This window comes from Loxodonta africana, chromosome 5 (genome assembly GCF_030014295.1).
Source record: "Loxodonta africana isolate mLoxAfr1 chromosome 5, mLoxAfr1.hap2, whole genome shotgun sequence".
Classification (NCBI taxonomy): domain Eukaryota; kingdom Metazoa; phylum Chordata; class Mammalia; order Proboscidea; family Elephantidae; genus Loxodonta; species Loxodonta africana.
Genome location: NC_087346.1, coordinates 133,299,931 through 133,325,378, shown reverse-complemented (window position 1 = coordinate 133,325,378; position 25,448 = coordinate 133,299,931). Strand labels below are relative to the sequence as shown.

Below are 25,448 nucleotides of genomic sequence, written 5' to 3'. Positions count from 1 at the left end.
TGATTTTTTCTGCTTTAGGAGACAGCTCTTCTCCAGTCATATTTTGAATGCCTTCCAACCTGAGGGGCTCATCTTCTGGTGCTGTATCAGTTTTCTGCTGCTATTCATAAGGTTTTCACTGGCCAATTCTTTTTAGAAGTAGACTGCTGGGTCCTTCTTCCTAGTCTGTTTTAGTCTGGTAGCTCCACTGAATCCTATCCACCAGGGGTGACCTTGCTGGTATTGGAAATACCTGTGGCGTGGCTTCCAGAAACCTGCGAGCCACCACAGTAGGACAGACTGACAGATGAGTGCTATATTGCAAAGCATAGGACTTGCTTTAAAGAATAGATTAGAATTATTTGTAATCAGCAAAACAATTCCGTGCTTGTAAATAGTTGCTTCTGCATCTTAAATTCTTAAGGAGCTTGAATATGTGTGTTGCTTTATTATTTTGCATACTTTGCCTTAAACTTAAGTTCATATCATTGACTTTAATTAGTGAAAGTGTTTATTATTATCAAAGAATAGCTGACAGCTTTTCAAAATAATTTTATGTCATGAAATGAAATTATACTATGATTTTTAAAAAAAAAATTTTTTAATTATTAGCATATTCACAAAATAAATTAATTTTTAAATGTTTGTTTATTTAAGCATCTTGAAACTCCATTTTTCTCTTATAGGAAAACTAGGTCTAGAAGAATATGCCGTCTTTTATCCACCAAATGGTAAGAGTAATGCTGTTGCTTCCTCTAGTGGGAAATGGGAAAATTGCAACTTTTATAATACAAATGTGATTTTCTTCTTTTCTGTCTTTAGATAAATAATAATTTATTATCCAAAATAAGCCTTCTATAGGGTACATATTATAATAAGTTTTTCTACTTTTGTGGTAAACATGTGCTAAACTATGCATTCCCTCTGTGGTTCTCTTTGGGAGCAATAGTAATATTTGTGAGAAAGCTAAGCAAACTTAGATGTGCATGTCCAAGGCACTTAGTTTTTCTCTGAAGGACACTAACTAGTCCATCCACAACCTTCCTTTGGCTTTATTGGAGCAGTACTCTAATCAACTGAGTGGATTGCCTTGTGTTATATTTTATTGTTGTCATAATTTGACAAGTGTGATATGTATGAAGATTACGCAGAAACGTGTCACTGAAAGAACCCATTTTGATTACGTAAAGTGATCGAATATATAATGACCTCATTAGGCATTAAATAGTCCTCTGAGGTTACACGACAACTTTTAAGATACGCTTCTTGGAAAAGCAATGTGTAGCAGTCCTTAATGTAGTAATGTTAAGTTGCATCCTGAAGAAGTTCTTTTACTCCAGCAGAGTTAAGAACGTGGGCTTTGTAATCCGGCAGACCTGGGTTCAGATCCCAGTTCTGCCAGCTCACCCTATGACCTTGGGTAAGTTACATGACTTCTCTGAACTTCAGCTTACTCATCTGTAGTACGTGGATAATGAGATATGGTATATAAAATGGCACAGTGCCTAACATGTAGTGAGTGCTCAAAAACTGATAGGTGTTATGAGCATGTTTAACTACTTCATTGACCACTCCATCATGGCACTTATTCTGTCCTCAGACCTCTCAATGCGATGTCCCAGTTTCTTTCAAGGACCTCCTACCTCTGCCCCTCTTTTAACACTGGTGTTCCCCAGTGTTCCCCCCCTCCCCGATCCTTTTTCTACTGGATGTGTGACGAGAAGTGCAGCAGACACACTGCTTTTGTGGTTCTATCCATTTGATAATTACTCTAAAATTTATATTTCGAATCTGACCTTTCTGTAATTACCTCAAACTTAACATGTCACAACCTAAACTCATGAAGTTATCTTCCCATGTCTACCCCCCAAAAGTGAAAAAAATAAAACTAATTAAAAAAAAATTGCCCTATTCCTCTCTCAGTTAATTATATTATCATCTACCCAGTAATTCAGATGTGAAACCTGGCAGTCATCCTAGACTCCTCTTAGTCTTTACTGCCCCTTCTCATAAGTCACCAGGGCCTTCCGCTTTTATCTTCCCAATGCATCTGGTGCCTCCTCTTCCTCACCATAGATGCTTGCCTTGCCCTTATTCAGGCCTTACTGTCTCTAGCTTATTGATTACAACAGCCGCCTATAATGGTCTCTGTTCCTCCAGCCTTTTCTTGCTTTACTCTGTCTTTCACAATACTGTTGGAGTTATACATCTTAAATGAAATCTTAAAATTGCCATTTTCTTCCTTAAAGTTTTCTTAATGGCTCCTGTCTCTTAGCTTCTCTGTGTGTTATAAAGGCCCTCTTTTGAGTTTGGCCCCTATTCAGTCTACCTGCTATGTTCATTTCTCACCACACCCCATCTCACTTATTTATCACAAGTCAAATTTTATTCTTCACACAGATACCTGCATACTCTCGCAAAAGAACTGTGACTTCCTCCCTCATTACCTTTCCTGTTCCCGTGCTTGGAATAGCCCACCCAGCCTTTCTTCACCTGGCTGTCCTCAAGACTCAGCCCAGGCATAAACCTCCTCAGAAAGCTTTTCCTGAACCCCCAGCTTAGTCTAAGGGCCCTTCCTCCAGGCTCTTATAATACCTCACGCATAACTCTTCCATGTTTCTTGCCATATTATCCTGACATCGTTTGTTTATGCTTTATCTTCCTCTCTAGATTGTAAGTTTCTTGAAGTTCCAGACCATATCATTCACTTTTTTCTTAGTACTTAGCACATAAAAAAATAGTACGAGTTTAACGAGCATTTATTTTACCTAAATTAAAGGCTTGCTAGTTTTAACATTTATATATAACATTTATTACATCTATCTTCCAGAAACATAATTTTCTGCTAACTGTAAAACATAAAACAGCATGTAGGAGCACTTCAACAGATCACCCTGAGGCCATTTCATATAAAAGTCGGTGGTAGTAGTAGTTGTGGCAGCAGCAGCTGATATTCTCCAAGCAGTGCTGTGTACCGTGCAGTGTGCTAAGTACACAACATGCGTTAACGCATTAGTAGCTTACAAGGACTCTGTTTGGCAGGTATTAATCTTATCCTTTTATAGATAAAGAAACTGAGCCAGAGTGTTAACTTGCCCAGCTGGTGAGTGACAAAACCAGGCTTTGAACCCAACCTGTCTGGTTTCCAACGCCATATTCTTAATCACTTTGCCCTGCTACCTCAGAAAATGTAACTGCATTTATTTTAGTGGTTTCTGGAAGAAAGGAAAGTGGTTAATATATTGAAAAAGTAAAAGATGTATATAATAAATTCTGGAAAGGTTTTCATCCAGAATAAAAAGTTTAAATGCTTAATGAGGTAAACTCATAGCTGCTCATAATCTTAACTATTCAGAATCACTGCTTCTCCTGGGGTTGCTTTAGAACCTTAACAGAATCAGGGAGGACTCTCTTCTCTGGTAAATGAGTCTAAAGCTACAGATAAAGAACAGTCAGTCTTCTGTCCCCTTTGTTCTTCACCCAAGACAGTACAGTACTAAGCAACAGTCTTATATTACCTACCCCCCGCCCTCACTATTTTTCAACCTCTGCTAAAGGCAGAATTATTCTAAAATCACAAGGATACCCTCCCACCACTACCACCACCAAAACTCTGTGTGGGTCCCACAGAGTGGTTTTCCTGTAGTTCACCGACACACTATCTCTCCCTGACCAGGCAGATGCTTTCAAGGGGGCAGAGGTTTTCTCACCACGCCCACCACCTGTGATGACTTTTCCTAGGATGGAAATGATAAACCATAGTGGCATTAGGCATTACTCTATTACCTCATTTGAGGTATTGTCACTGGACAATATTCATTAAACAGCAGCAGCAGGATTGGAGGAAGACTAATTAACAACCATATACAAATGACACAGCCTTGCTTGCTGAAAGTGAAGAGAACTTGAAGCATGGACTGATGAAGATCAAAGATTACAGCCTTCAGTATGGCTTGCACCTCAACAAAAAGAAAAAAAAAAATCTCACTACTGGACCAATAAGCAACATCGTGATAAATGGAGAAAAGATTGAAGTTGTCAAAGATTTCATTTTACTTGGATCCACAGTCAACACCCATGGAAGCAGCAGTCGAGAACTGAAACGATGTGCTGCATCAGGCAGATCTCTTCCAAAAGACTTCTTTAAAGTGTTAAAAAGCAAAAATGTTGCTTTGAAGACTATGGTGCCTGACCCAAGCCATGGTGTTTTCAATCGCCTCATACTCATGCAAAAGCTGGACAGTGGATAAGGAAGACCAAAGACGGACTGATGCCTTTGAATTATGATGTTGGTGAAGAGTGTTGAATACGCCATGGACTGTTAGAAGAATGAACAAATCTGTCTTGGAAGAAGTACAGCCAGATGCTCCTTAGCAGTGAGGATGCTGAGACTTCATCTCACTTACTTTGGACAAATTATCAGGAAGTATCAATCCTTGGAGGAAGACATCATTCCTGGTAAAAGCAGAGGGTCAGCAAAGAAGAGGAGGACCCTGAACAAGGTGAGTTGATGCAGTAGCTGCAACAATGGGCTCAAACATAGCAATCATTATGAGAATGGTGCAGGACTGGGTAGCGTTTAGTTCTATTACACATAGGGTTACTATGAGTTGGAACCACCCAACAACAACAGTGGTGTAAAAGGTTGGTGGTTCAAGGCACCTTGGAGGAAAAGCCTGGTGATCAACTTCCAAAAAATCAGCCACTGAAAACCCTATGGCGTACAGTTCTTCTCTGGCACACATTGGGTCGCCATGAGTTGGGATGGACTTGACAGCAATTGACTTTTTTTAAGCAAAATTCCTGGGCTGAGGGAGACTTGCAAGAGTTTTATAAGCTTTTCTTGTTTTGTTTTTTCCCTTTTCCCCTTGTTTAACATGTATAACTTGTCTTTATTCATTTAATAAATGTTTTATTAGGCTCTGCTCTGGCTCAGGCACTGTTCTAGGTAGGGAATACATAGTTAACAACACAGATAATTGTTGCCAAGGAGCTTACATTCTAGTGAGGGAGGCATACAATAAGCCAGTAAATAAAAAATTATTAAAAATAATTTCAAAGAGTAATAAAACGAATGATGAAAGGGGACAGAAATTGATTTCAGGGAGGTGGAGAAAGTGTGGCTGTTTTAGCTAAGGTGGTCAGGAAAACAGAGACCAGAATATACAGAGTGATTCATGCAAAGAAGTTGGAGATGAGCATTCCAGAGGGAATACTTGGTGTATTTAAAGGCCTTAGGCACAGCAAGGTTGGTGGTTTGAAGAACTAGTTGGCCAGTGTGACTGGTGAGCAAAGCAGAAACTGGTACAAGATGAACTAGGAGGGGTAGACAGGCCAGGTCGGGTAGGGAACTTGGATTTGTCCCTAAGTTGAATGAGAAGCCAGTGGATATTTTTGAGTAAAGGAATGACATCATCTGATTAATTTTTTATTGTGGTAAAATGCACATAGCATAAAATTTACAGTTTCACCATTATAAGTTCACAATTCAGTGGCATTTAGTACAACCAGCATCACTATCCAATTCAAGAACATTTTTATCACCCACCCCAAAAGGAAACCCTGTAGCTATTAAGCCCTCACCCCTCAGTTTCTCCTTTTCCCAGGGATGGAAATCACTGATCTGTTTTCTGTGTCTATGGATTTGCCCATTTCATACGAATGGGACCATTCAGTATGTGCCTTTTAGTGTCTGACTTTTTTTTTTTACTTCAGGTAAAAACAGCTTGTGCTTGACTACTAACCTAAAGTTTGGCAGTTCAAACCTACCCTCTGTAGTACCATGGAAGAAAGGCTTGGTGATCTGCTTCCATAAAGATTACAGCTAAGAAAACCCTGTGGAGCAGTTCTGTTCTGTAACACATGGGGTCGCCATCAGTCAGAATCTACTTGATTGCAATGGGTTTAGTTTTGGTGTTTTTTTTTTCACTTAGCATAATGGTTTCAAGGTTCATCCATGTTGTAGTGTGTATCAGTATTTCATTTCTTTTTATGGCTGAATAATATTCCATTTTATGGGTATGCTACATTTTGTTTGTCCATTTATCCATTGATGTATATTTTGGTTTCCATATTTTGATTATTGTGAACATGGATGCTTTAAACATTCATGTGCAAGTTTTTGTTTGAACAGTTGTTTTCAATTCTTCTTGAATCAGTTTTGGTAGTTTGCATGTTTCTAGGGATTTTTCCATTTTCCTCTAAGTTATCTAATGTGTTGGCATGCAGTTGTTCATAGTATTTTCTTTTAATTTTTTTCCTGTAAGGTCGGTAGAATTGACTCTCACTTTCATTTCTGATTTTATTAATTTGAGTCTTCTTTCTTTTTTTCTTAGTCAAACTAAGGGTTTATCAATTTTGTTAATCTTACCAAAGAACCAACTTTCGATTTCGTTGATTCTATTGTTTTTCTCTTCTTTATTTCATTTATCTCCACTCTAATCTTTATTTGCTTCTTCCTACTGTTGTTAGGTGCCATTGAATTGGTCCTGACTCATAGCGACCCTATGTACAATAGAACAAAACTTTGCCCAGTCTTGCACCATCCACACAATTGTTGCTATGTTTGAGCCCATCGTTGCAGCCACTGTGTCAACCCATTTCATTCAGGGACTGTTTTCTTTTTTGCTGACCCTCTACTTTACCAAGCATGATGTCCTTCTCCAGGGACTGGACCCTTCTGATAGCATGTCTAAAGTAAGAAAGATGAAGTCTCAGCATCCTCAGTTCTAAGGAGCATCTGACTGTACTTCTTCCAAGACAGATTTGCTTGTTCTACTGGCAGTCCATGGTATATTCAATATTCTTTGCCAGCACAATAATTCAAATGCATAAGTTCTTCGGTCTTCCTTATTCATTGTCCTCCTGCTAACTTTGGGTTTAGTTTGCTCTTTTTCTTTTAGTTCCTTAAAGTATAAAGTTAGGTTATTGATTTGCGATCTTTCCTCTTTTGTGATGTAGGCATTTACAGCTATAGATGTCACTCTGAGTACTGCTTTCACTGAATATCTTGAATTGTGATATGTTGTGTTTTCATTGTCATTTGTCTCAAGGTACTTTGTAATTTCCTCTTTGATCCATTGGTAGTTTAACAGTGTGTTGTTTAATTCCCACGTATTTGTGACTTTTCTAAGTTTCTTTCTCCGTGGGTTTTTAATTTCATTCTGTTGTGATCAGAGGCATACTTTGTATGATTTTAACCCTTTTAAATATATTGATTCTTGTTTTGTGAACTAACATATGATCTATCCTGGAGAATGCTTCATGTGCACATGAGAAGGATGTGTATTCTGCTGTTGTTGGATGAGTGTTTTACATGTATCTGTTAGGCCTGGTTGCTTTATGATGGTAGTCCAGTCCTCTCTTATCGATCTTTTGTCTAGTTGTTCTATTGAAAGGGAGAATATTGAAGTCTCTATTATTGTAGAACTATGTATTTCCCCTTTCAATTCTGTCATTGTTTGATTCATATATTTTGGGGTTCTTTTGTTAGTTTCATAAAAAAAAAGTTTCATATATGTTTATAATTGTTATGCTTTCTTGATGAGCTGACTTTTTATCAGTATACGGTATCCTTCTTTGTCCTAGATAACTATTTTTTACTTAAAGTTTATTTTGTTTGATATTAGTGTAGTCACTCCAGCTGTCTTTTAGTTACTATTTGCATGGAATTTTTTTTTTTTATTCTTTCACTTTTAGCCTATTTAGACCTAATGTGAGTCTCTTGTAGCTAGCGTATAATTGAATCATGTTTTTTTTTTTTATCCATCCCACTAATTTCTGCCTTTTAATTGGAGAGTATAATCCATTTACATTTAAAGTATTTGATGATAAGGAAGGACTTACTTCTGCCACTGTTCCATTTTCCAGATATGTTTTATATCTTTTTGGCTCATCAGTTCCTCTGTTATTGTCTTCTTTTGTGTTTAATTGATTTTTTTTGTAGTGTGCCTTTTTGATTCCCTTCTCATTTCCTTTTGTGCATATTTTCTTACTGATTATTGTCTTCTTTTGTGTTTAATTGATTTTTTTGTAGTGTGCCTTTTTGATTCCCTTTTGTGCATATTTTCTTAGTGATTATCCTAGGAACTGCACTTAGCATCTTTAATTTCTAACGGTCTCATTTGAAATAATGCCAGCTTCACGTCAATAAGGAGCCCTGGTGGTACAGTGGTTAAGACTGCTAACCAAAAGGTTGGCAGTTGGAATCCACCAGCTGCACCTTGGAAACCCTATGGGGCAGTTCTATGAGTCAAAATTGACTTGATGGCAGTAGGTTTGGTTTGGTTTTTTGGTTACTTCAATAAAATACCAAAACTCTGCTTCCATACAGTTCTACCCAAGTTGAAAGTAAATTTTTACACTTTTTGCTTGGGATTGCTTGTTGTTGTTGTTAGGTGCCATCAAGTTGGTTCCAACTCATAGCGACCCTGTGCACAATAGAATGAAACACTGCCTGGTCCTGCGCCATCCTTACAATCGTTGTTATGCTTGAGCTCATTGTTGTAGCCACTGTGTCAATCCACCTCATTGCGGGTCTTCCTCTTTTCCGCTGACTCTGTACTTCGCCGAGCATGATGTCCTTCTCCAGGGACTGATCCCTCCTGACAACATGTCCAAAGTATGTAAGACACAGTCTCGCCATCCTTGCTTCTAGGGAGCATTTTGGTTGCACTTCTTCCGAGACATTTGTTCGTTCTTTTGGCAGTCCATGATATATTCAATATTCTTCACCAACACCACAATTCAAAGGCGTCAATGTCAATTCCTCTTTGGTCAGTTGTCCTTATTCATTGTCCAGTTTTCACATGCATATGATGCGATTGAAAATACCATGGCTTGGGTCAGGTGCACCTTAGACTTCAAGGTGACATCTTTGCTTTTCAACACTTTAAAGAGGTCCTTTGCAGCAGATTTACCCAATCGAATGTGTCGTTTGATTTCTCGACTGCTGCTTCCATGGCTTTGGGATTACTTAGTACAGTTTATTTAATTCGTTTGTTGAAATAATCATTTCCTCTGTTTATTCTCATTCCACATGCAGCCTACAGGGTCAGTAAGAGTAAGGAGTAAGACAGTGGTCACATAAATTATTTACGTTGTTATTGTTACATCTGTATACATTATGTCCTCATTTACATAGGTTTATAATTATTGTTTATGCATTTGTCTTTTAAATTATATAGGAAAAAAAGTTAAAAGCTAAAAGTACAATAATACTTGCTTTTATATTTACCTATGTAGTTACCTTTACCAGTGTTCTCTATTTCTTTATATGGCTTCAAATTATAGTCCAGTGTCCTTTTATTTCAACCTGAAGGACTCTCTTTAGCATTTCTTATATGGAAGGTTTATTACTCAGGGTGGAGGGTACTACTTGATGTCACGGGTAGAGAGCAGGGATGTTACTAAACAGACTACAGTGCACAGTACAGCCCTTCACAGCAAAGAATAGGAAAGGAACTTGGAATAAATCATGAAAATGTATTATGTTAAATCTACTTGGAAGTGTCAAATTAATAAACAGCAATATACTTTGTCATCTGTATTAATTAAGTTAAAAACATTTTGTATCCTATAATTCACTTGAAGTTTAACTAGACATAAATTAAAACCATCTTATAATTAAAAATTCATTTAAAGTATGATTTTTTTAGATTGGTATTTAAATATGGTTGTATTCTGATATTTTGGGAAATTTTACTGAAATAAAGTAACAAGGTCATATTCTGAAGTTCTAATTCAGACAGATAGCTGAAATACCTAGAAAATAATTTATGTGACCACCATCCCAACCCCTACTCTTGCTGACCCTGTAGGTTACATGTGGAACGAGAATAAACAGAGGAAGTGACTGTTTCAACAAACGAATTAAATAAACTGTACTAAGTAATCCCAAATGAAAAGTGTAAAAATTTACTTTCAGCTAGGGTGGAGCTGAAGTGAATCAAATGTCAGTGTTGATAGCACAGCTATAAATGCTAAGTATTAAAGGCAGGGAGGAAATGAAGGGAAAATATGTAGTAAGTGCAAAACCTGTTAATATAGTGGTATTTTCTGAGTCATATTTACTATTTATAGCTCATCTAGTTCAAGATTTATTTTTGTTGACAGTGTTTACCATTCTGAGCTTTGTCAAAAGACTGTAAAAACATTACTTTGTAATGTTTGTCATAATGAGTGGAATAGACAGTTAACCTTTTCAACTTTCTTCAGATGGGTAAGGGAAGGCTAGGATCTTAAAATATTATCACTCAGAGCAGACTTGTAGAACTATGAAGCCAGATAAGAGATGGAGTCCAAAGCACTCTGATGCCCGTTAGAAGTATACCGTTGGATGGTGTCCAGGTAAAGGAAACTTGCCTCTTGAAAGACTGAGGTGATGATGGACAAAGGAAAGGATTTTGAAAAACCATCCAAGAACATCACTACTTCTGAGATGAAAGTCATTTTCTAGGTGGTATGTACCCTAAAGCGTTAATGGATTCTTCACTGCTTCTTATGTCTCCTGCTTTTGTTTTCGAGAATTGACTTTGTGCTTCTTTGATAAAGCAGGCTATACACACTTTTTCTGGAGCCCTAAGTCTTGGCTAACCTGGACTAAGCTGAAGTGTACCCTTATCTAATGCTGATAAAGAAAGAGTTCCTTAGGTTTAAGCTCTCCCTTCTGAGGGCATAAAATAACAAAGGGTTATTGAGCTTCTGCTATGCACTTAACACTGTACTGGTATACTTTAAGTGCATTAACTCATTTGTGCTTCAGTACCAAAAACCAAAAAACCAAACCTGTTGCCATGGAGTCGATCCCAACTCATAGCGACCCTGCAGGACGGAGTAGAACTGCCCCATAACGGCCTCGAAGTCTGTAATATTAACAGAAGCAGACTGTGACATTTTTTTCTAGCAGAGCAGCGGGTAGGTTTGAACCATCGGTCTTTCAGTTGGCAGCTGAGCACTTAGCAGTGCACCACCGGGGCTCCTTTGCTTCAGTACAGTTGGTCTTATTAACTCTATTTTCAGAAATGAAAATAGAGACTCAGAGAAGGTTAGTAACTTGCCCGGAGTCATACAGAATTCAAACTTATGTCTGTATGAATTCATTTGCCATTTATATTCTTTCTATATAGAGTTATTGAGAGCCTACTGTCTAATACGTTCCTTACTTATTTATAAGTGAATTTTATACTTTAGTGTTTTTTGTAAGCCTTGATTATATTATAAATGCTCAAATTTTCAACCTAACAAACTGTTTTAAGCGTCTCACTCTGTAGGAGATACCGTGCTGAGTATTGAATATAACATAATATGAAATGCAACTCTTACCTCAGGTAACTTCTATCCTGGCTGCTTAGAGTACAGCTATGGATTTCACAACTACGGAGAAATGTGGCAAAAGTATGATTAACCCAGAGTCATCCTAGTACACACATCCCTTTTTACTGCTTCGTAGCTCACTAGTTTGTTTGTTGTAAATTTCTTAATTAAGAGTGCCTTGTCCTCCCGACTAGAGCATTCCTACACTTAAACCCATTGCCGTTGAGTCAATTCCGACTCATAGTGACCTTATAGGACAGAGGAGAACTGCAAAGGGTTTCCAAGGAATGGCTGGTGGATTCAAACTGCCAATCTTTTGATTAGCAGCCAAGCTCTTAACCACTGCATCACCAGGGCTCCATTTCTTAATAAATATTTGTAAAATAAGAAAATAATAATGATAATAAGGTCTTTATTTCTACCTTAACCTGCATGTTCAAATGTTTCTTCAGTAGCTTAGCAGAAGAAGGTAAAAGTGTTTTTGCAATAGAATGTAGGGATTTTTTATAATAGCAGTATGTTTTAATGTTTAATATTTAGAATGATATAATGTATTTATATTTCTGATTTGCAAGGCATCAAAATATGCCTCTATTTATTAACTATTTTTGTCTTTATTAGTTTTTCTTTCACATGTCAACATGTTTATTGGAGAAAAGTTACAAAATGCAGATAAACATTTTTATTATTTGTCAAAAGTCTAATCAGAGTGAAATATGTCAGCAGAAAAGGACAGATATTGTATGATCCTACTTATTTGAAATATCTTGAATAGGCAAATGCATAGAGACCAAAGTTTATTGATAGTTACAGTTCAATTCAAGCCAGATTCAGAAGAGGACGTGGAACCAGGGATATATATCATTGCTGATGTCAGAGGGATCCTGGCTGAAAGCAGAGAATACCAGAAAATGTTTACCTGTGTTTTATTGACTATGCAAAGGCATCCTACTGTGTGGATCATAACAAATCATGGATAACATTTCGAAGAATGGGAATTCCAGAACACTTAATTGTGCTTATGAGGAACCTGCACTTAGACCAAGAGGCAGTTGTTCAAACCGAACAAGGGAATACTGTGTGGTTTAAAGTCAGGAAAGGTGTGCGTCAGGGGTGTATCCTTTCACCATACTTATTCTGCCTGTATGCTGAGCAAAAAATCTGAGAACTGGACTATATGAAGAATGCGGCATCAGGATTAAAGGAAAACTCATTAACAACCTGCATTGTGCAGAGACGCAACCATGTTTGCTGAAAGTGAAGAGGACTTGAAGCATTTATTGATGAAGCTCAAAGACCATAGCCTTAAGTATGGACTACACCTCAACATAAAACAAAAATCCTCACAGCTGGACCACTAACTAATATCATGATAAGTGGAGAAAAGATTGAAGTTGTCAAGGATTTCATTTTGCTTAGATCCACAATCAACCCCCATGGAAGCAACAGTCAAGAAATCAGATGACACATTGTATCGCACAAATCTGCTGCAGGAGATCTCTTTAAAGTGCTTAAAAAGTAAAGGACTAAGGTTCACCTGACTGAAGCCGTGGTGTTTTCATTTGCCTCATATGCATGTGAAAGCTGGACAATCAATAAAGAAGAATGAGGAGGAGTTGATGCCTTTGAATTATGGTGCTAGCTAAGAATACTGAATATACCCTTGACTGCCAGAAGAATGAACAAAGCTTCTTGAAAGAAGCACAGCCAGAATGCTCCTCAGAAGCAAGGATGGCGAGACTTCATCTCACATACTTTGGACATGTTATCAGGAGGGACTAGTACCTGGAGATGGACATCACGCTTGGAAAAATAGAGGATCATTGAAAAAGAGGAAGACTCTCAATGAGATGGATTGACACAGTGTCTTGAACAATGGGCTCAAACACAGCAACAATTGTGAGGATGGTGCAGGACCGGGCACTGTTCTGTTCTGTTGCACTTTAGGGTCGCTATGATACATAGGTATCAACTCAATGGCACCTAACAACAACAGCAACAAGGGGCCAGTGGAAAGCGGAAATGGGGAGTACGTACTTAAAGGGTACTGAGTTTCTGTTAAGGATCATGAAAAATTTGGAAATGGATAGTGATGATGGCTGCACAACATGGTGAATGTAATTAATGTAACTGAATTGTACACGTAAAAATGATTGAAACGGCAACTGTTTTGTTATATATATTTTGCCACCCCCAAAATTCTATAATCAGTAAAGGAAATAAAATTAAACAGGGGAAAAGCAGAAAAAGATGGGTGTTCACAGGAAGAAAAAAGAGACTCAGCCAAAGATATAAACAGAGAGAAAAGCTTGAAGAAGAAAGATGGTCTTGGATCCCTTCAGAACTCAAAGAAGGTTGGTTCTTCAGTGCATGGAAGATTTTAGTGTTCCAAATGCTCCATGGAAATGGTGCTGGTGACTGTAGTATCGTTAGGAATGTTGACTTACCATGTGAATCTAACCTAGTTTCTAACTTTTTCAGTTCTAAAAATCAAGGGACCTTTAAGTTTGAATATCTTCATATGTCCAGTTTTTTGAAGTCACATTTTTCTGCATTAACTCTAAAAGTGATAGTTACACACACAACTTTGGAGTTAGATGATGCTTTTTTCAGAGAAAATCTTAGTCCCTTTACTTGGCAGGCAGGTAACTGAAGCGCAGGAGGTTTGATGACTTTCCTAAGGTATACAGCTGGTTTGTAGTAAGCCCACCCTGGAATCCTGATCTCCTGACTAAACCAGTATTTCTGTTTTCATCATTTACTATTCATCCATCGATTCATTCAGCAAACATTAATTCACCATTCTCTATGTATGTGGCACATTAAGGTGTATATAAAATGAGTAAAACACGTTTTTTTGTCTTTTGGAACAATCTGTTAAACATCTAGTTATAACAGAATATAGTGAAATCACAGTGATGGAAATGTGAACAAAGTATCATCAAACTGCAGAAGAGTGTGCATTTAACCGTGATTAAGAGGTCAGAAAATGTTTCTCTGAGGTTGAAGCCTACTTTAGTAAGGTTTTGATAGACCAAGTAGACAATAACAAAGCATTTCAGAATGTAAAACTATCAAGTTCAAAGCTACCAAAGTGTGAAAGTGTATGGTGAGTTCTGGGGATGATAAACAGTGTGACAATACCACAAAAGGTATGGTGTGAGGAAGGGGAGGCAGATGTATCTGAGGTTGCAGGACGAAAGCATGAATGTATAAAGCCAGATTGAAGGTTTTTATTTCACTCTGTAGACACTTAGCCTATATTACAAAGCTAGAATATGAGTTTCACAAATACTGGGGCATTATCATTCATTTTAATATCTCCAGAGTCTACTAAGTAGGTTCCTAAATTTTGGTTCATTGTTAGTAGAAATTCAGTAGAAATTTGGTGGATGGATGAATTTCAGTGGAAAACCCTTGATGGTTGTAGAAGTCTTTTTCAGAGTCTCATCCATATTTTTGGAAGATAACCTGAGCCATTATGAAAGTTGGTTAGAGGGCCAAGAGATTAGAGGAGGGAACACCAATTAGGAGGATCCTACAGGGCCATAGGAAGATCTTGCAGAGCCTGAATTCAAGCCTGGCAATAGGAAGGAGATAAAAGGTTGAGAAATGGTATGTGTAGATTTCTTAGGACATAAGTTTGCTGTAGAAACATGTAATGGATACCTATTATATTCTGGGCACTGTGTTTGTCTCTGGGGATAAACAAGAAATAGCCTATGTGGCCTCCCCACCGTCTTCTCGTCATTTAAACAGCTTCCAGGGCCTGTATGGCCTCTTTCCTGGGACCACTTCCAGAGGGGTGGACACCCTTCTACCCCAACCTGGTCCTCCCTGTCCCCCTTCCATCTGTTATTTTTCACCATTGCGCTTATCACTAATTTGACATATATTTTACTTATTTGATTATTCATCTGTCCCTACTAAAAAGTAGCTCCAGCTTTTAGGACAGTGTCTGGCACATAGTAGGGGCTCAATACATATTTGTCAAATGACACATTTAAGAGGAGGGAGGATAATTGATGGGGCAAGATTTAGAAGCAGATTTTGGCAAACTTTTTCTGTAAAAATCTATATGGTAAATATTTTAGGTTTTGCTGGCCATAAATGGTCTCTGTCATACATTCTTCTTCTTTTTTTTTTTTTTTTAATAATCCTTTAAAAATGTAAAAGGCGTTCTTAGCTCCACAGGCCGTGTAAAAATAAGCTCTGCACCCTATTGGAGTTTGCCAACCACTGTGAGGAAAACTCAAGGAAACAGAATCTAGAGCACAGGTGAAGATGTTAACCCATTGCCATCGAATTGATTCTGACTCATAGCAACCCTGTAGGACGGAGTAGAACTGCCCCATAGTGTGTCCAAGGAGTGGTTGGTGGATTCGAACTGCTGACTTTTTGGTTAGCAGCCGAGCTCTTAACCACGGTGCCACCAGAGCTCTGGTAAAGATGTTAGCTCTGAAAAAGAAAAGGGGTGTGTCTTCCTCTGAGACCCAAGGAAAAACGAGAAAGCAGATGAAATACATGATGAACCTTTGAAGCCAAGAACAGAGAAGTGAGTGCATGTCAGTGATATCAGCTTGCTCAGTGAGGCTGCAGTTAAGTGTGAAGTTCTTGTAGAGTAAAAATTTTTTGAAAAATTGATAAGCACTCCAGGATTCAGCCAAAGTTGAATAACACAAGTCTGTGGTGTGTACTAGCAGACTAGAGAAAACGGGAAAAGGTAGAGCCCGAGAAGTATAGCTCATGAAGGTTAAGAGTGATGCTGCACAAAATTCGAAAGGTGCCTGGCATCTAGTGCAGAATCATGTTGGATTTTCCTCATATTCATTTTTGATGAAATTACTTCTAGAAACAGTAAAGAAATATATGCTAATTAATGAAAATAATACCAACACAACATTCGTTAAGGACCTTCCATGCACACAGAGGTTCTGGGTGGGTCACAGAGGCCCTGGGTAATGTAAATGTCTAAGCGCTTGACTACTAACTGAAAGGTTGCTGGTTCAAGCCCACCCAGAGGTGGCTTGGAAGAAAAGCCTGGTGATCTGCCTCTGAGAGGTCACAGCCTTGAAAACTGTGGAGTACAGTGCTACTCCAAAACACATAGGAGCTCCGTGAGTTGGAATCAACTGAATAGCAGCTGATTGATTTTCTGGTTTTAAGTGCTGAGCTATATCTATTATCTCATTTAATCATATTATGTAGGTTCTATTATTATCTCTGATTTACAGATGAGGAAACTACTCCTAGAGAAGTTAAGAAACTTACCGAAAGGCACAGAAACCTCTTAAGTGTCAGAGCCAAATGAATTCAACCAAGTCTGTCTGGCACCTAGCCCATGCTCTTATTTTATCTCAATAGGATGCTGATTAATGAACTGATACCAATATGGAAGGAAGTCTCTAGTGACGAGTCCTCTCCTCATCCCTTTCTTGTGGAGTATTTTTATAATGCTTTAGATGAGGGCATAGACAGTGTACTTATCAAATTTTCCAGTGATGTGGAACAAGAAAGGATAGAGAATACATTAAAATACAGAATGAGAATCCAGGATTATCTGAAGTTGGAATGGTTCACCCAAGAAGAAATGCAATAGAGATAAGAATATAATCGTTTACTTAGGTCCAGAAACAACTGCACAAGTGCGGTGCCCTAGTTATGGGGTGTGTAGGAAGGAAAAAATGCCTAGAGATTTTAGTCATCTCACTTTAATGAGTGTGGTAAACTGCAGCTTGTCCAGAAGGAAATAGAAGAGGGAAGCTGTTTAACTCCACTTCATCTGAGAAACAATTAAAGAAACACATAGCCTTAGAGCAAAAAATGATGGTGGTGGAGGGTGGCAGAGAAGGAGCAATGAGAATGAGGATTATCTTCAAATATTTCTGAAAGTTTTCATATAGAAGATAAATTAAGCATGTTCTCTTGGACTGTTGTCAGAACTAGGAATAATAAGTGGTGATAATAGAAATACAGAGTTTGACTCAGTATGAGAATAACTTACCCAAATTAGACCTATTCAAAATTGTCATGCACTGTATTGGGAATTAATGTGTCCTCTATTGCTGGAAGTGTTTTAAACTGAAACTAGGCAATCATTTATTAGAACTTCCTCTAAATGACCTCTGAAGTCCCAGCCAAAACTAAGAGTTTTCAGACGAATAAAGTGTTTCTATACTTTTCCAAAAAGTAAACTTCTCAGCTTTCTTCTGTACTGTTTGTAGCTTGAAGTAGTACCATGTTAGAAATATGTATGTGTATTAAAAGAACTTCTGTTCTGAAACTAAGCTGTTCAAGTTCTAATTTATCATTTGGAATATGACAAAATGTTTAGTATACCCAGTTAGGCCTTGAGTATTTCTTTGAAAAGGATGTGTATTTTACTTGTATACAATTCTTGCCAAAGATTATATGAAATTGTACCTTATCCCTGCCAATATTTTTCTTAAACCACATCTCATGATGTAAACGTTTGTATACAAGAAGTTATCTTGAAAAAGCTAACTTATATCTTAAGTTGGACTGGATTCTCATATACAGGATGAAATTGTTTCAGAAGGGACATAATCTGTTGACTTTCTGAAACCATTGTTCTGTTCTCTGAGGAGGTTTAAAAACTTTGTTCTATTGTTCTATGATCTGCCTGTTATATTTGTACTGTTTTTTCAGACGTATATTCAAAGTTTTTAATTTTTTAACATATCAATAGAAAATTAACTGGGTATATGTTGAAAATCTCAAGCTTGCTTTTCAAAAGATATTGAAAAACCTCTTACTGTCATTGACATTCACAAGGTTGAAGCAAAAATTAGGAAACCTTTCTAATCTCGGTTTTAATTTTTTCAAGTTTACTTAATTCATTGGGTATACTAGTTATTGAAAAGACATAATTTTTGTTTTTTAGGTGTAATCCCTTTTCATGGATTTTCAATGTATGGTAAGTTGAGCTTTAAAATATTTATTGTTTTTATTACACTTTAGAAAATTAAACAACCAAGATCACACTTTACATCACATCACCCACACACTTAACAAGTGACTGTGAAAGTTTTTAAACATTGAGTTTAGTATTTGTTTGTATGTCTAATTAAAAAAATTAAATTGGTGATAAGAAAACAACAAAATAAAAAATAAAAGGTCATCATAACTGTTCATATGATGATCACATGGCAAGTTAGAATTACAACGTAATGTAAAAGTGGTTCTATGGTTTACCATTTTGTAATCCAGCGGAAGCTAGATACACATTCATATTTAGTTCTAATAGGTATAAAATGAGTTTGTTTAAATTCCGAAACTAATTCTCCTAAGAGTCTGTAAAAAACAGTAGGTCAGAGAGAATCAGAAAGGAGGGACGACACTGAGTTTGAACTCATGGTATGTCCAGGCTGCTAGTATGCACGGCAACAATGACATCAAAGCATGCAGTTGTCCTGAATTTGAAGCACATGTGAAAAACACCTGTGCTGGTCTGAGAGCCACCAGTGCCTTCCTGGCCTCCGGTGTCACTGGATGAGGAATGTAGGAAGCTTAGTGAAGACTAACGAGGAAAAATGCCCTATGCCTAAATGTCACTTATTTGTAAATTTTCATGTTTTACATTTAAACTCGTTCAAGATTATTTCTAATGATGTCCCCTTGATTTCTATTGTTGTCAGATAATTTAGAATAAAAAATAGAAATGCTTTGATATTTTGCCTTTGTAACAAAAACAGCAATGAATTAATATTTTTCTTTGTAAAAAGCCCCTCGTGTTCAATATCAGACAGTCATGGTTAATGACATAATATAAAACTTTGAAAAGTAGCATACAGTAAAAAAGATTAAAAACTGCATTATTCTGCCCTGATGGTATTGGTCATGAGCTTGAATTTACTTTATTATCAAGTTACCAAAATTTCATATTAAGTACAATTATAGTGACATTCTTGCATATATTTTTCTTTTATAAATATGTGAGTGAATTAAAGATAGAAAACCTAAAAAGATTAAAAATAATAAATTTTCACCTCTAATAATAAAAACGTTAGCCCTTTTATTCTCCTATTTTAGGAATTACAACTGCAAAACCTGTTCAATAGTTTTTAAAAGGTGTACTTGGCTGATTTAGAGGATGCTAAAAGCTTCATTCTTCTAGCTATTCTGGCTATATAAAATACGCCACTGACTCAGCCTCCGCCTCCGCCTATTCACGTTGATGATCACTTAAATAGGCTAAAGTTTATACAGCGAGGAGAAAATGTTTGCTAAGGAAATAATATACGTGATGTAAAAATTTTGATACAGAGTTTATTTGTACTATTTAGAAAAAACATTTTAAGCATCCACAAATGCTTTAGCAACAACCACTCACTTATAATCAATGTACTAGAGTATACAAGTCCTCCCTAAGGAACGCTAGTGAGCACTTCGCCACTTCAGTTTCACTCACTGTATTTCTTTGAACTGGAAATACTGTATCTCTTTTTAAGTGGTTCAGAAATTTTCTCTAAACTGGCCTTCCTCTTTAACGTTTATGCAGATTAATGAAGAATTAGTGTAAGTGTGGTATATTATGATTTCATAAATAAAGTCCTATAGTACAATATTTAATTGATTAAAAAAGGTAATGAGCTAAATTCATTTTTATGGAAGAACCAAATAGGGAAAGATGCTTAAAATAGAAAATTAAGTCATGTAGAAGATTTTTTGCATATTATATGTAATGGACTAAAACTTTTCCATTTCATAGCTATATAAGGGAATTCAGGATAAATAATTGTGGTGTCTTGAGTAATAACTGATTATAATTTTTTTTAGTTAGGTATATTTGTAGAAAAATGCTTATCTTAAAATTCTCTTCCTATTCCTTCACTGGAAATAATCATTAATGATTATTAAAAACTTCAGATTACAGATTTTTATATATCAATAACTTAGAGGAAAAATATACACCATAAAAAGTATATAAATTCTAAGCCTTCACTTTAAATTTAAAATTATATGATGTATTTGTACCACATCTGTATTTCTTTGTCTTAGGCTGTGATTGCAATTAGAACATGAGTTCTTCTTTTTAAATATATGTAATACCCTAATTTAAGCTATTTTAATAAGTAGTAGTTTATTTTTGATAATAAAATAAATTTGTCTTGAAGTGGAAGGACATACTCGTAAGTTTTTAAATATTTCTACATACATATAATTTTTTTCTGCATATGTAAGTTATTTTTATATATTTAGATATATTTTTGATTTACCCCCTAAAACTGATTTGTCTCTCTTTTGCCCCTCAGAAAAAGTAAAATTTCTCACTTGCAATGCTAGTGTTTGATGATTTATTCATCAGTTGTCACTGTGTGATTACTCAGATAATTAGAGTTTTTGTGTTATTAAGCTTTTTTAAATTGTTATCATTTTTCCCTTAACTTTTTCAAAAAGAAGAGAACTAAGTTGGCCAACTGGTTTCCCTGCCTTCTTAATGCCTACTGCCTGAGAGGCCATTACCTATAAGTTATAAAGCCACAGAACTTTTTACCTGTCTAATTTATATCATGGTTCAAATTATCATATAAGTAAGTCATTTTTAATTAAATTTAATATTTATATGGTGCAGTTTTATATATCTGCATTATAAATGTGTTTATGCTGCCTAAAATTCTTGAGGCTTAAAAAGATGGAAGGTATGACTGTGTTTGTGCAGACTAATCACTTTCTGGTTTTCTACTGTGGACCATCTGATTGTGTTGACTGTCGTGGGCTTAATTGCCAAAGACTGGGTGTAAAAGAAACCTTGATTTAACATGTATTAGAGAAGTAAATCCTCTCCTTAATGTTGTTTTAAGTCTATGAAAACTGTCTTGATATGTATTGATATATGCCAGTATAGACCAGTAGTCTAAAGCCATTACTCAAAATTTTTATTTTCAAATTGAATTAATTGGAAACGGTATTCCAAAAAAAAAAAAAAAGCTAGTCATAAATTATCTTATATCTACCTATGTGACTTCCAAAATTTAAAAACTTGAAAAGTAGCCTGAATTCTTTGTGGGGCAAAGTAAAACTGAGTTGCCTAATTGTCACTTTCTTACTGTTTAAATAAAAAAAGAGAGAAAGACTTGACTTTATATAGCTTTTAAAAGTTATTTTGAATTTTAAGTACTCCCACGTAATTCAATTGTGTCATTTTTATTCTATTATTAAGTTGGGATTATACTATAGTCCATTTTTTATAATTTCTAATGATGAACTTATTCACTGGTGGAAGGAAAAGTAAAATTGTCCAGAATTAACACAGTCTGTCCTTTGGGAACTTCTAGTTTTATACTTCAAAACATAACCTTTGAATCTTTAGTTATATAGTCTCAGTGGAGTAAATACTGTTTATGATTAGAGAGAGAGGTGAGAAATGAGAAGGTCTTATCTGAGCAAGACAAAAACTGAGAATCTATAAAATAAAAGATTGATAAATTGACTATATAAAACTAAAGTTCCTGCACAGGGGAAAAAGAAAAAAAAAAAAAACAAAACACTAAGGAAAGTCCAAAGACCAACCAACAACAAATTGGGAAAAATATTTAGCTTTGCATACAGTGAAGGGCAAGATACTGCCAACGTATGAAACCTTACTATTCCATAACATATGAAACCTTACTATTCCATAAGCAAGCCAGTAAAAAAAAAAAAAGCACAGATGAGAAAAGAAATACAGATAGCTTACAAATATATAAAAAGATACTGAACCCTCATAAGTAAAGGAATGTAAATTAATATAATACAAAGACACCATTTTCATCTATCAGATAAGTAAAGGTCAGAGTTTGAGTATACAGTATTGGTCCAAGTATGAAGAAATGAGTACTCTATAGACAGTTCTAATGACTGTATAAATTATGTTAGCTTTTGAGGGTAATTTGACAACATTTGTCAAAATTTTAAGTGCGCAAACTCTTTGACTCAGCTATTTTACTTTAAGGAATTTATCCTACACAAAGGTGTATGTGTAAGGATGTTAATTACAACTCTTTTGGGGGGCTTGGGGGTGGTAATAGCAAAATATTCCATACAATTTAAATATTCATCAGTGTGGGGCTGGTTAAATCAGTTATCCCAAAACCAAACCCACTGCCATCGAGTCGATTTCGACTCATAGCGATCCTATAGGACAGAGTAGAACTGCTCCATAGAGTTTCCAAGGAGCGCCTGGCAAATTTGAACTGCCGACCTCTTGGTTAGCAGCCGTAACACTTAAGCACTACGCCACCAGGGATTCCAAATCAGTTATAGCACATGCAAAGAAACGTATTCAGCTTTTAAATAATGTGGTAGATCTGTGTAAACTGATACGGAACAACCATCTGATGCATGTTGAGTGAAAAGTACAAGGTATAGAATAGTGCATACACTCCAATTTGTGTGTGTGTGTGTTTTAAAGATGTTTATAGATATGTTGTATTTACATGGAAATTTTCTAGAAGCTACATGAAATCATTAAAAGGGTTGCATATAGAAAAGGAAACTGAAGGTCTGGGGTAAAAGGTAGACATTACTTATTTTTCATTTTGTACGTATTTTACTGTTTGAAAAACAATATATATGATTTTAAAGTTGTCTATGAATGAATATTGTTACTATAAAATAATGACTTATTCTTCCATATTTCATGAACTTATTTAAAAAATTTTGTAGTTCTGTGATATTATCAATTAATTTTTTTATTCTTTCAGTTGCACCACTTTGTTTTCTATACCATGAACCTTCCAAATTATATCAGATATTCCGGGAGATGTACGTGCGTTTTTTCTTCAGACTCCATTCCATCTCTTCTCATCCTTCTGTAAGTTCATTAAAAAAAAAAAAAAAGGATCAAATCAGACTCTAATCTTTCTTTCCTGGGAAAAATTTGTAGCAGCAACAGATTTTCTTTAATCTCACTCAACTGAGAATTTTCCTTATAAGTAAAAATCTCCTACTCAAGTTATAAAGCAAAAAATTTTAATTTGTGATGTGAGGCAACACATTTCAGTAGAATAAATCAAAGAAGAAAAAATTGATATGTAAGTAATTTTCTTAATAATTAGGAAAAAGTCCCTCATCAATTACATTTAAATGATCTTTTGTATATTTTTTAAAAATTAGAAATGTCTATGTTATTTTTCTTCACAAAGGGGCCTACCTTTTAATTCTGATTTCTCCCCTGTGGAAGGTGGTTAACGTATTATCTGTAGCGCTATAGAAAAGTCTGCCGAGCACCCAGGGTAGTAGTTGGCTCATAGCAAGTGTTCACTAAATAAGTGGTTGTTTTTGTTGTTATTATTATTATTATTATCATCATCACCTCTTCTTTGTTAATGAAAATCAAACGTTTATTTGTCACTTGTTTTCCAATTTCATATTTGGCTGATTATCAACTATCATACTAGGTATTTCATCGTGCTTATCCGATAGAAAGCTTCTCTAGTCAAGGAAAAGCACGTTGGGAGTCCAATGTTTTTATGTTTTATTTTGGCTGCTCAATTATCCTATCTTTAATCCGTTTTTCTTCCCATGAACCTAACTATTTTGTTTCAGTTTTATGCTTTCTCACTTTGGGCCTGCTTTAGTCCACTTGAGGGTAACTAACTCCCTAGAAGAAACATTAAATTGGAATGTATATAAGCACTACCAAACTTCCTCAGAGGAAAATGCGTTCCTGCTACTAAATTAAGTATCTGTTCTTTATTCCTCTGGTTTAATCCTACATATTCCTATCCCACCTTCCTCAGTCCCCAATCTTGCTCTTAGACACTGCTGTCAAAAGTTGGCAAATAACAGAATTCCAGGATGTCACAGATAACAAGCAAATAAAGCACCACCAATTATCTTGAGATTCTTTTCTCTAAGACAACTTGATTTTGTTCTTATCTTCCACTGATATTTTATCTAAAATAACCAGAAACAAATGAATAATTTTTCCCATTTTCAGTATCTCATTCTTAGCATTAGATTTTCTCCTCTAGTTTTGCATACCATTTTTATGCTTCAGAGTTTAAAAAAAAAAAGCAAAAAACAGACCCCACGATGCCCACCCTTGCTGTTATCCCTGGGCAGAGCATGAAGTTGCACCTCTGCATATCCTGTCCCTGTCGCTGTGCTGACCCTGAGGTGTCCTCTTTCAGCTGATTGAGTGGGTTAGTCCTGCCTGTGCTCCTTCCTTATTCACTGGAATAAAGACTTGCAGGCAGTCGTCTCCTTTCCTGGCTTGCAGCCAGACTGAAATACTTGGAACCCTGACAACCTTTTTTCTTTAGAAACTCAAAGAGGATTAGAACTTCCTTACAAAGATCAACCCTGAGGAATGCTGAGCCGCAAGAAAGACTTTATTCAGAGCTGTCAAGTAATGACTGCACGTGAAAAACCATCTGTTTAAGTCGGCTATTTCTCATACTCTACAAATAATGCCTTTTAAGAAAGTAGATTTCAGTTTAAAAAAAAAAAAAAAATCCCTCTTTATACCAAGTAATCAAACATTCTTGTTTGATAACTTCCTGATGCAAAATTCAAGCAGTCAGTCTTTCCCTGGGAGTGGATTTAGAAAAGCAGGAAATGTTTTCCCCAGTGGTGAGGCAGCAGGAGGGGAAAGGACATTATGGAAGGAGAGAGTAAAGGGGTGTGGGGATAGCAACTGGGGAATACCTGGAAACTGGAATTCATCCAGAGAAAACTCATTTTGCTGTGGTCTAAAGTGATAATACATGGCTTGCAAAGCAGCAGGTTTTCTGTAACATGTTTTTCCTTGGACTCTGAATGTTACATATCCGGTTCAGTGGGGGAGCCTATTGTGTTAAAACGACATCCCCTAGCATATCTACAGGAGTGGAGAATTCATAGACGATTAAAACTTACCTTTAAACACAATGTTGGGGATCCACTAATGCATTTCTTGGTTTTGACTCCTAAACAATATGAAGAATATTTATGTTGTTAGTCTTTTTCTCATTTTCCATTTGAATAATTTTTTTAGTGTAGTTAATTTTTAAAAACTAAAATATGTTTTTCTCTTATTATTCATTACTGTGTCCAGGGTATTGTGTCACTGTGTTTGCTGTTTGAAACTCTTCTTCAAACGTATCTTCCCCAACTCTTTTATCATCTACGAGAAATTGGGGCTCAACCGTGAGTATTTTTCTCTTCTAACT

The 25,448-nt window shown here is 36.1% G+C and overlaps 1 protein-coding gene across 2 annotated transcripts in view; it reads left to right on the top strand.

The window, feature by feature from the left end:
* TBC1D19 (TBC1 domain family member 19) overlaps positions 1 to 25,448 on the top strand; it is a 168,779-nt gene that overhangs the window by 122,857 nt on the left and 20,474 nt on the right. For both annotated transcript variants that reach the window (XM_003411298.3, XM_064285982.1), the window contains 4 exons: positions 666 to 710; positions 18,197 to 18,229; positions 22,998 to 23,107; positions 25,334 to 25,425. In XM_003411298.3, coding sequence (XP_003411346.1) covers positions 666 to 710; positions 18,197 to 18,229; positions 22,998 to 23,107; positions 25,334 to 25,425 — 280 coding nt within the window. The remainder of the gene's footprint in view (positions 1 to 665; positions 711 to 18,196; positions 18,230 to 22,997; positions 23,108 to 25,333; positions 25,426 to 25,448) is intronic.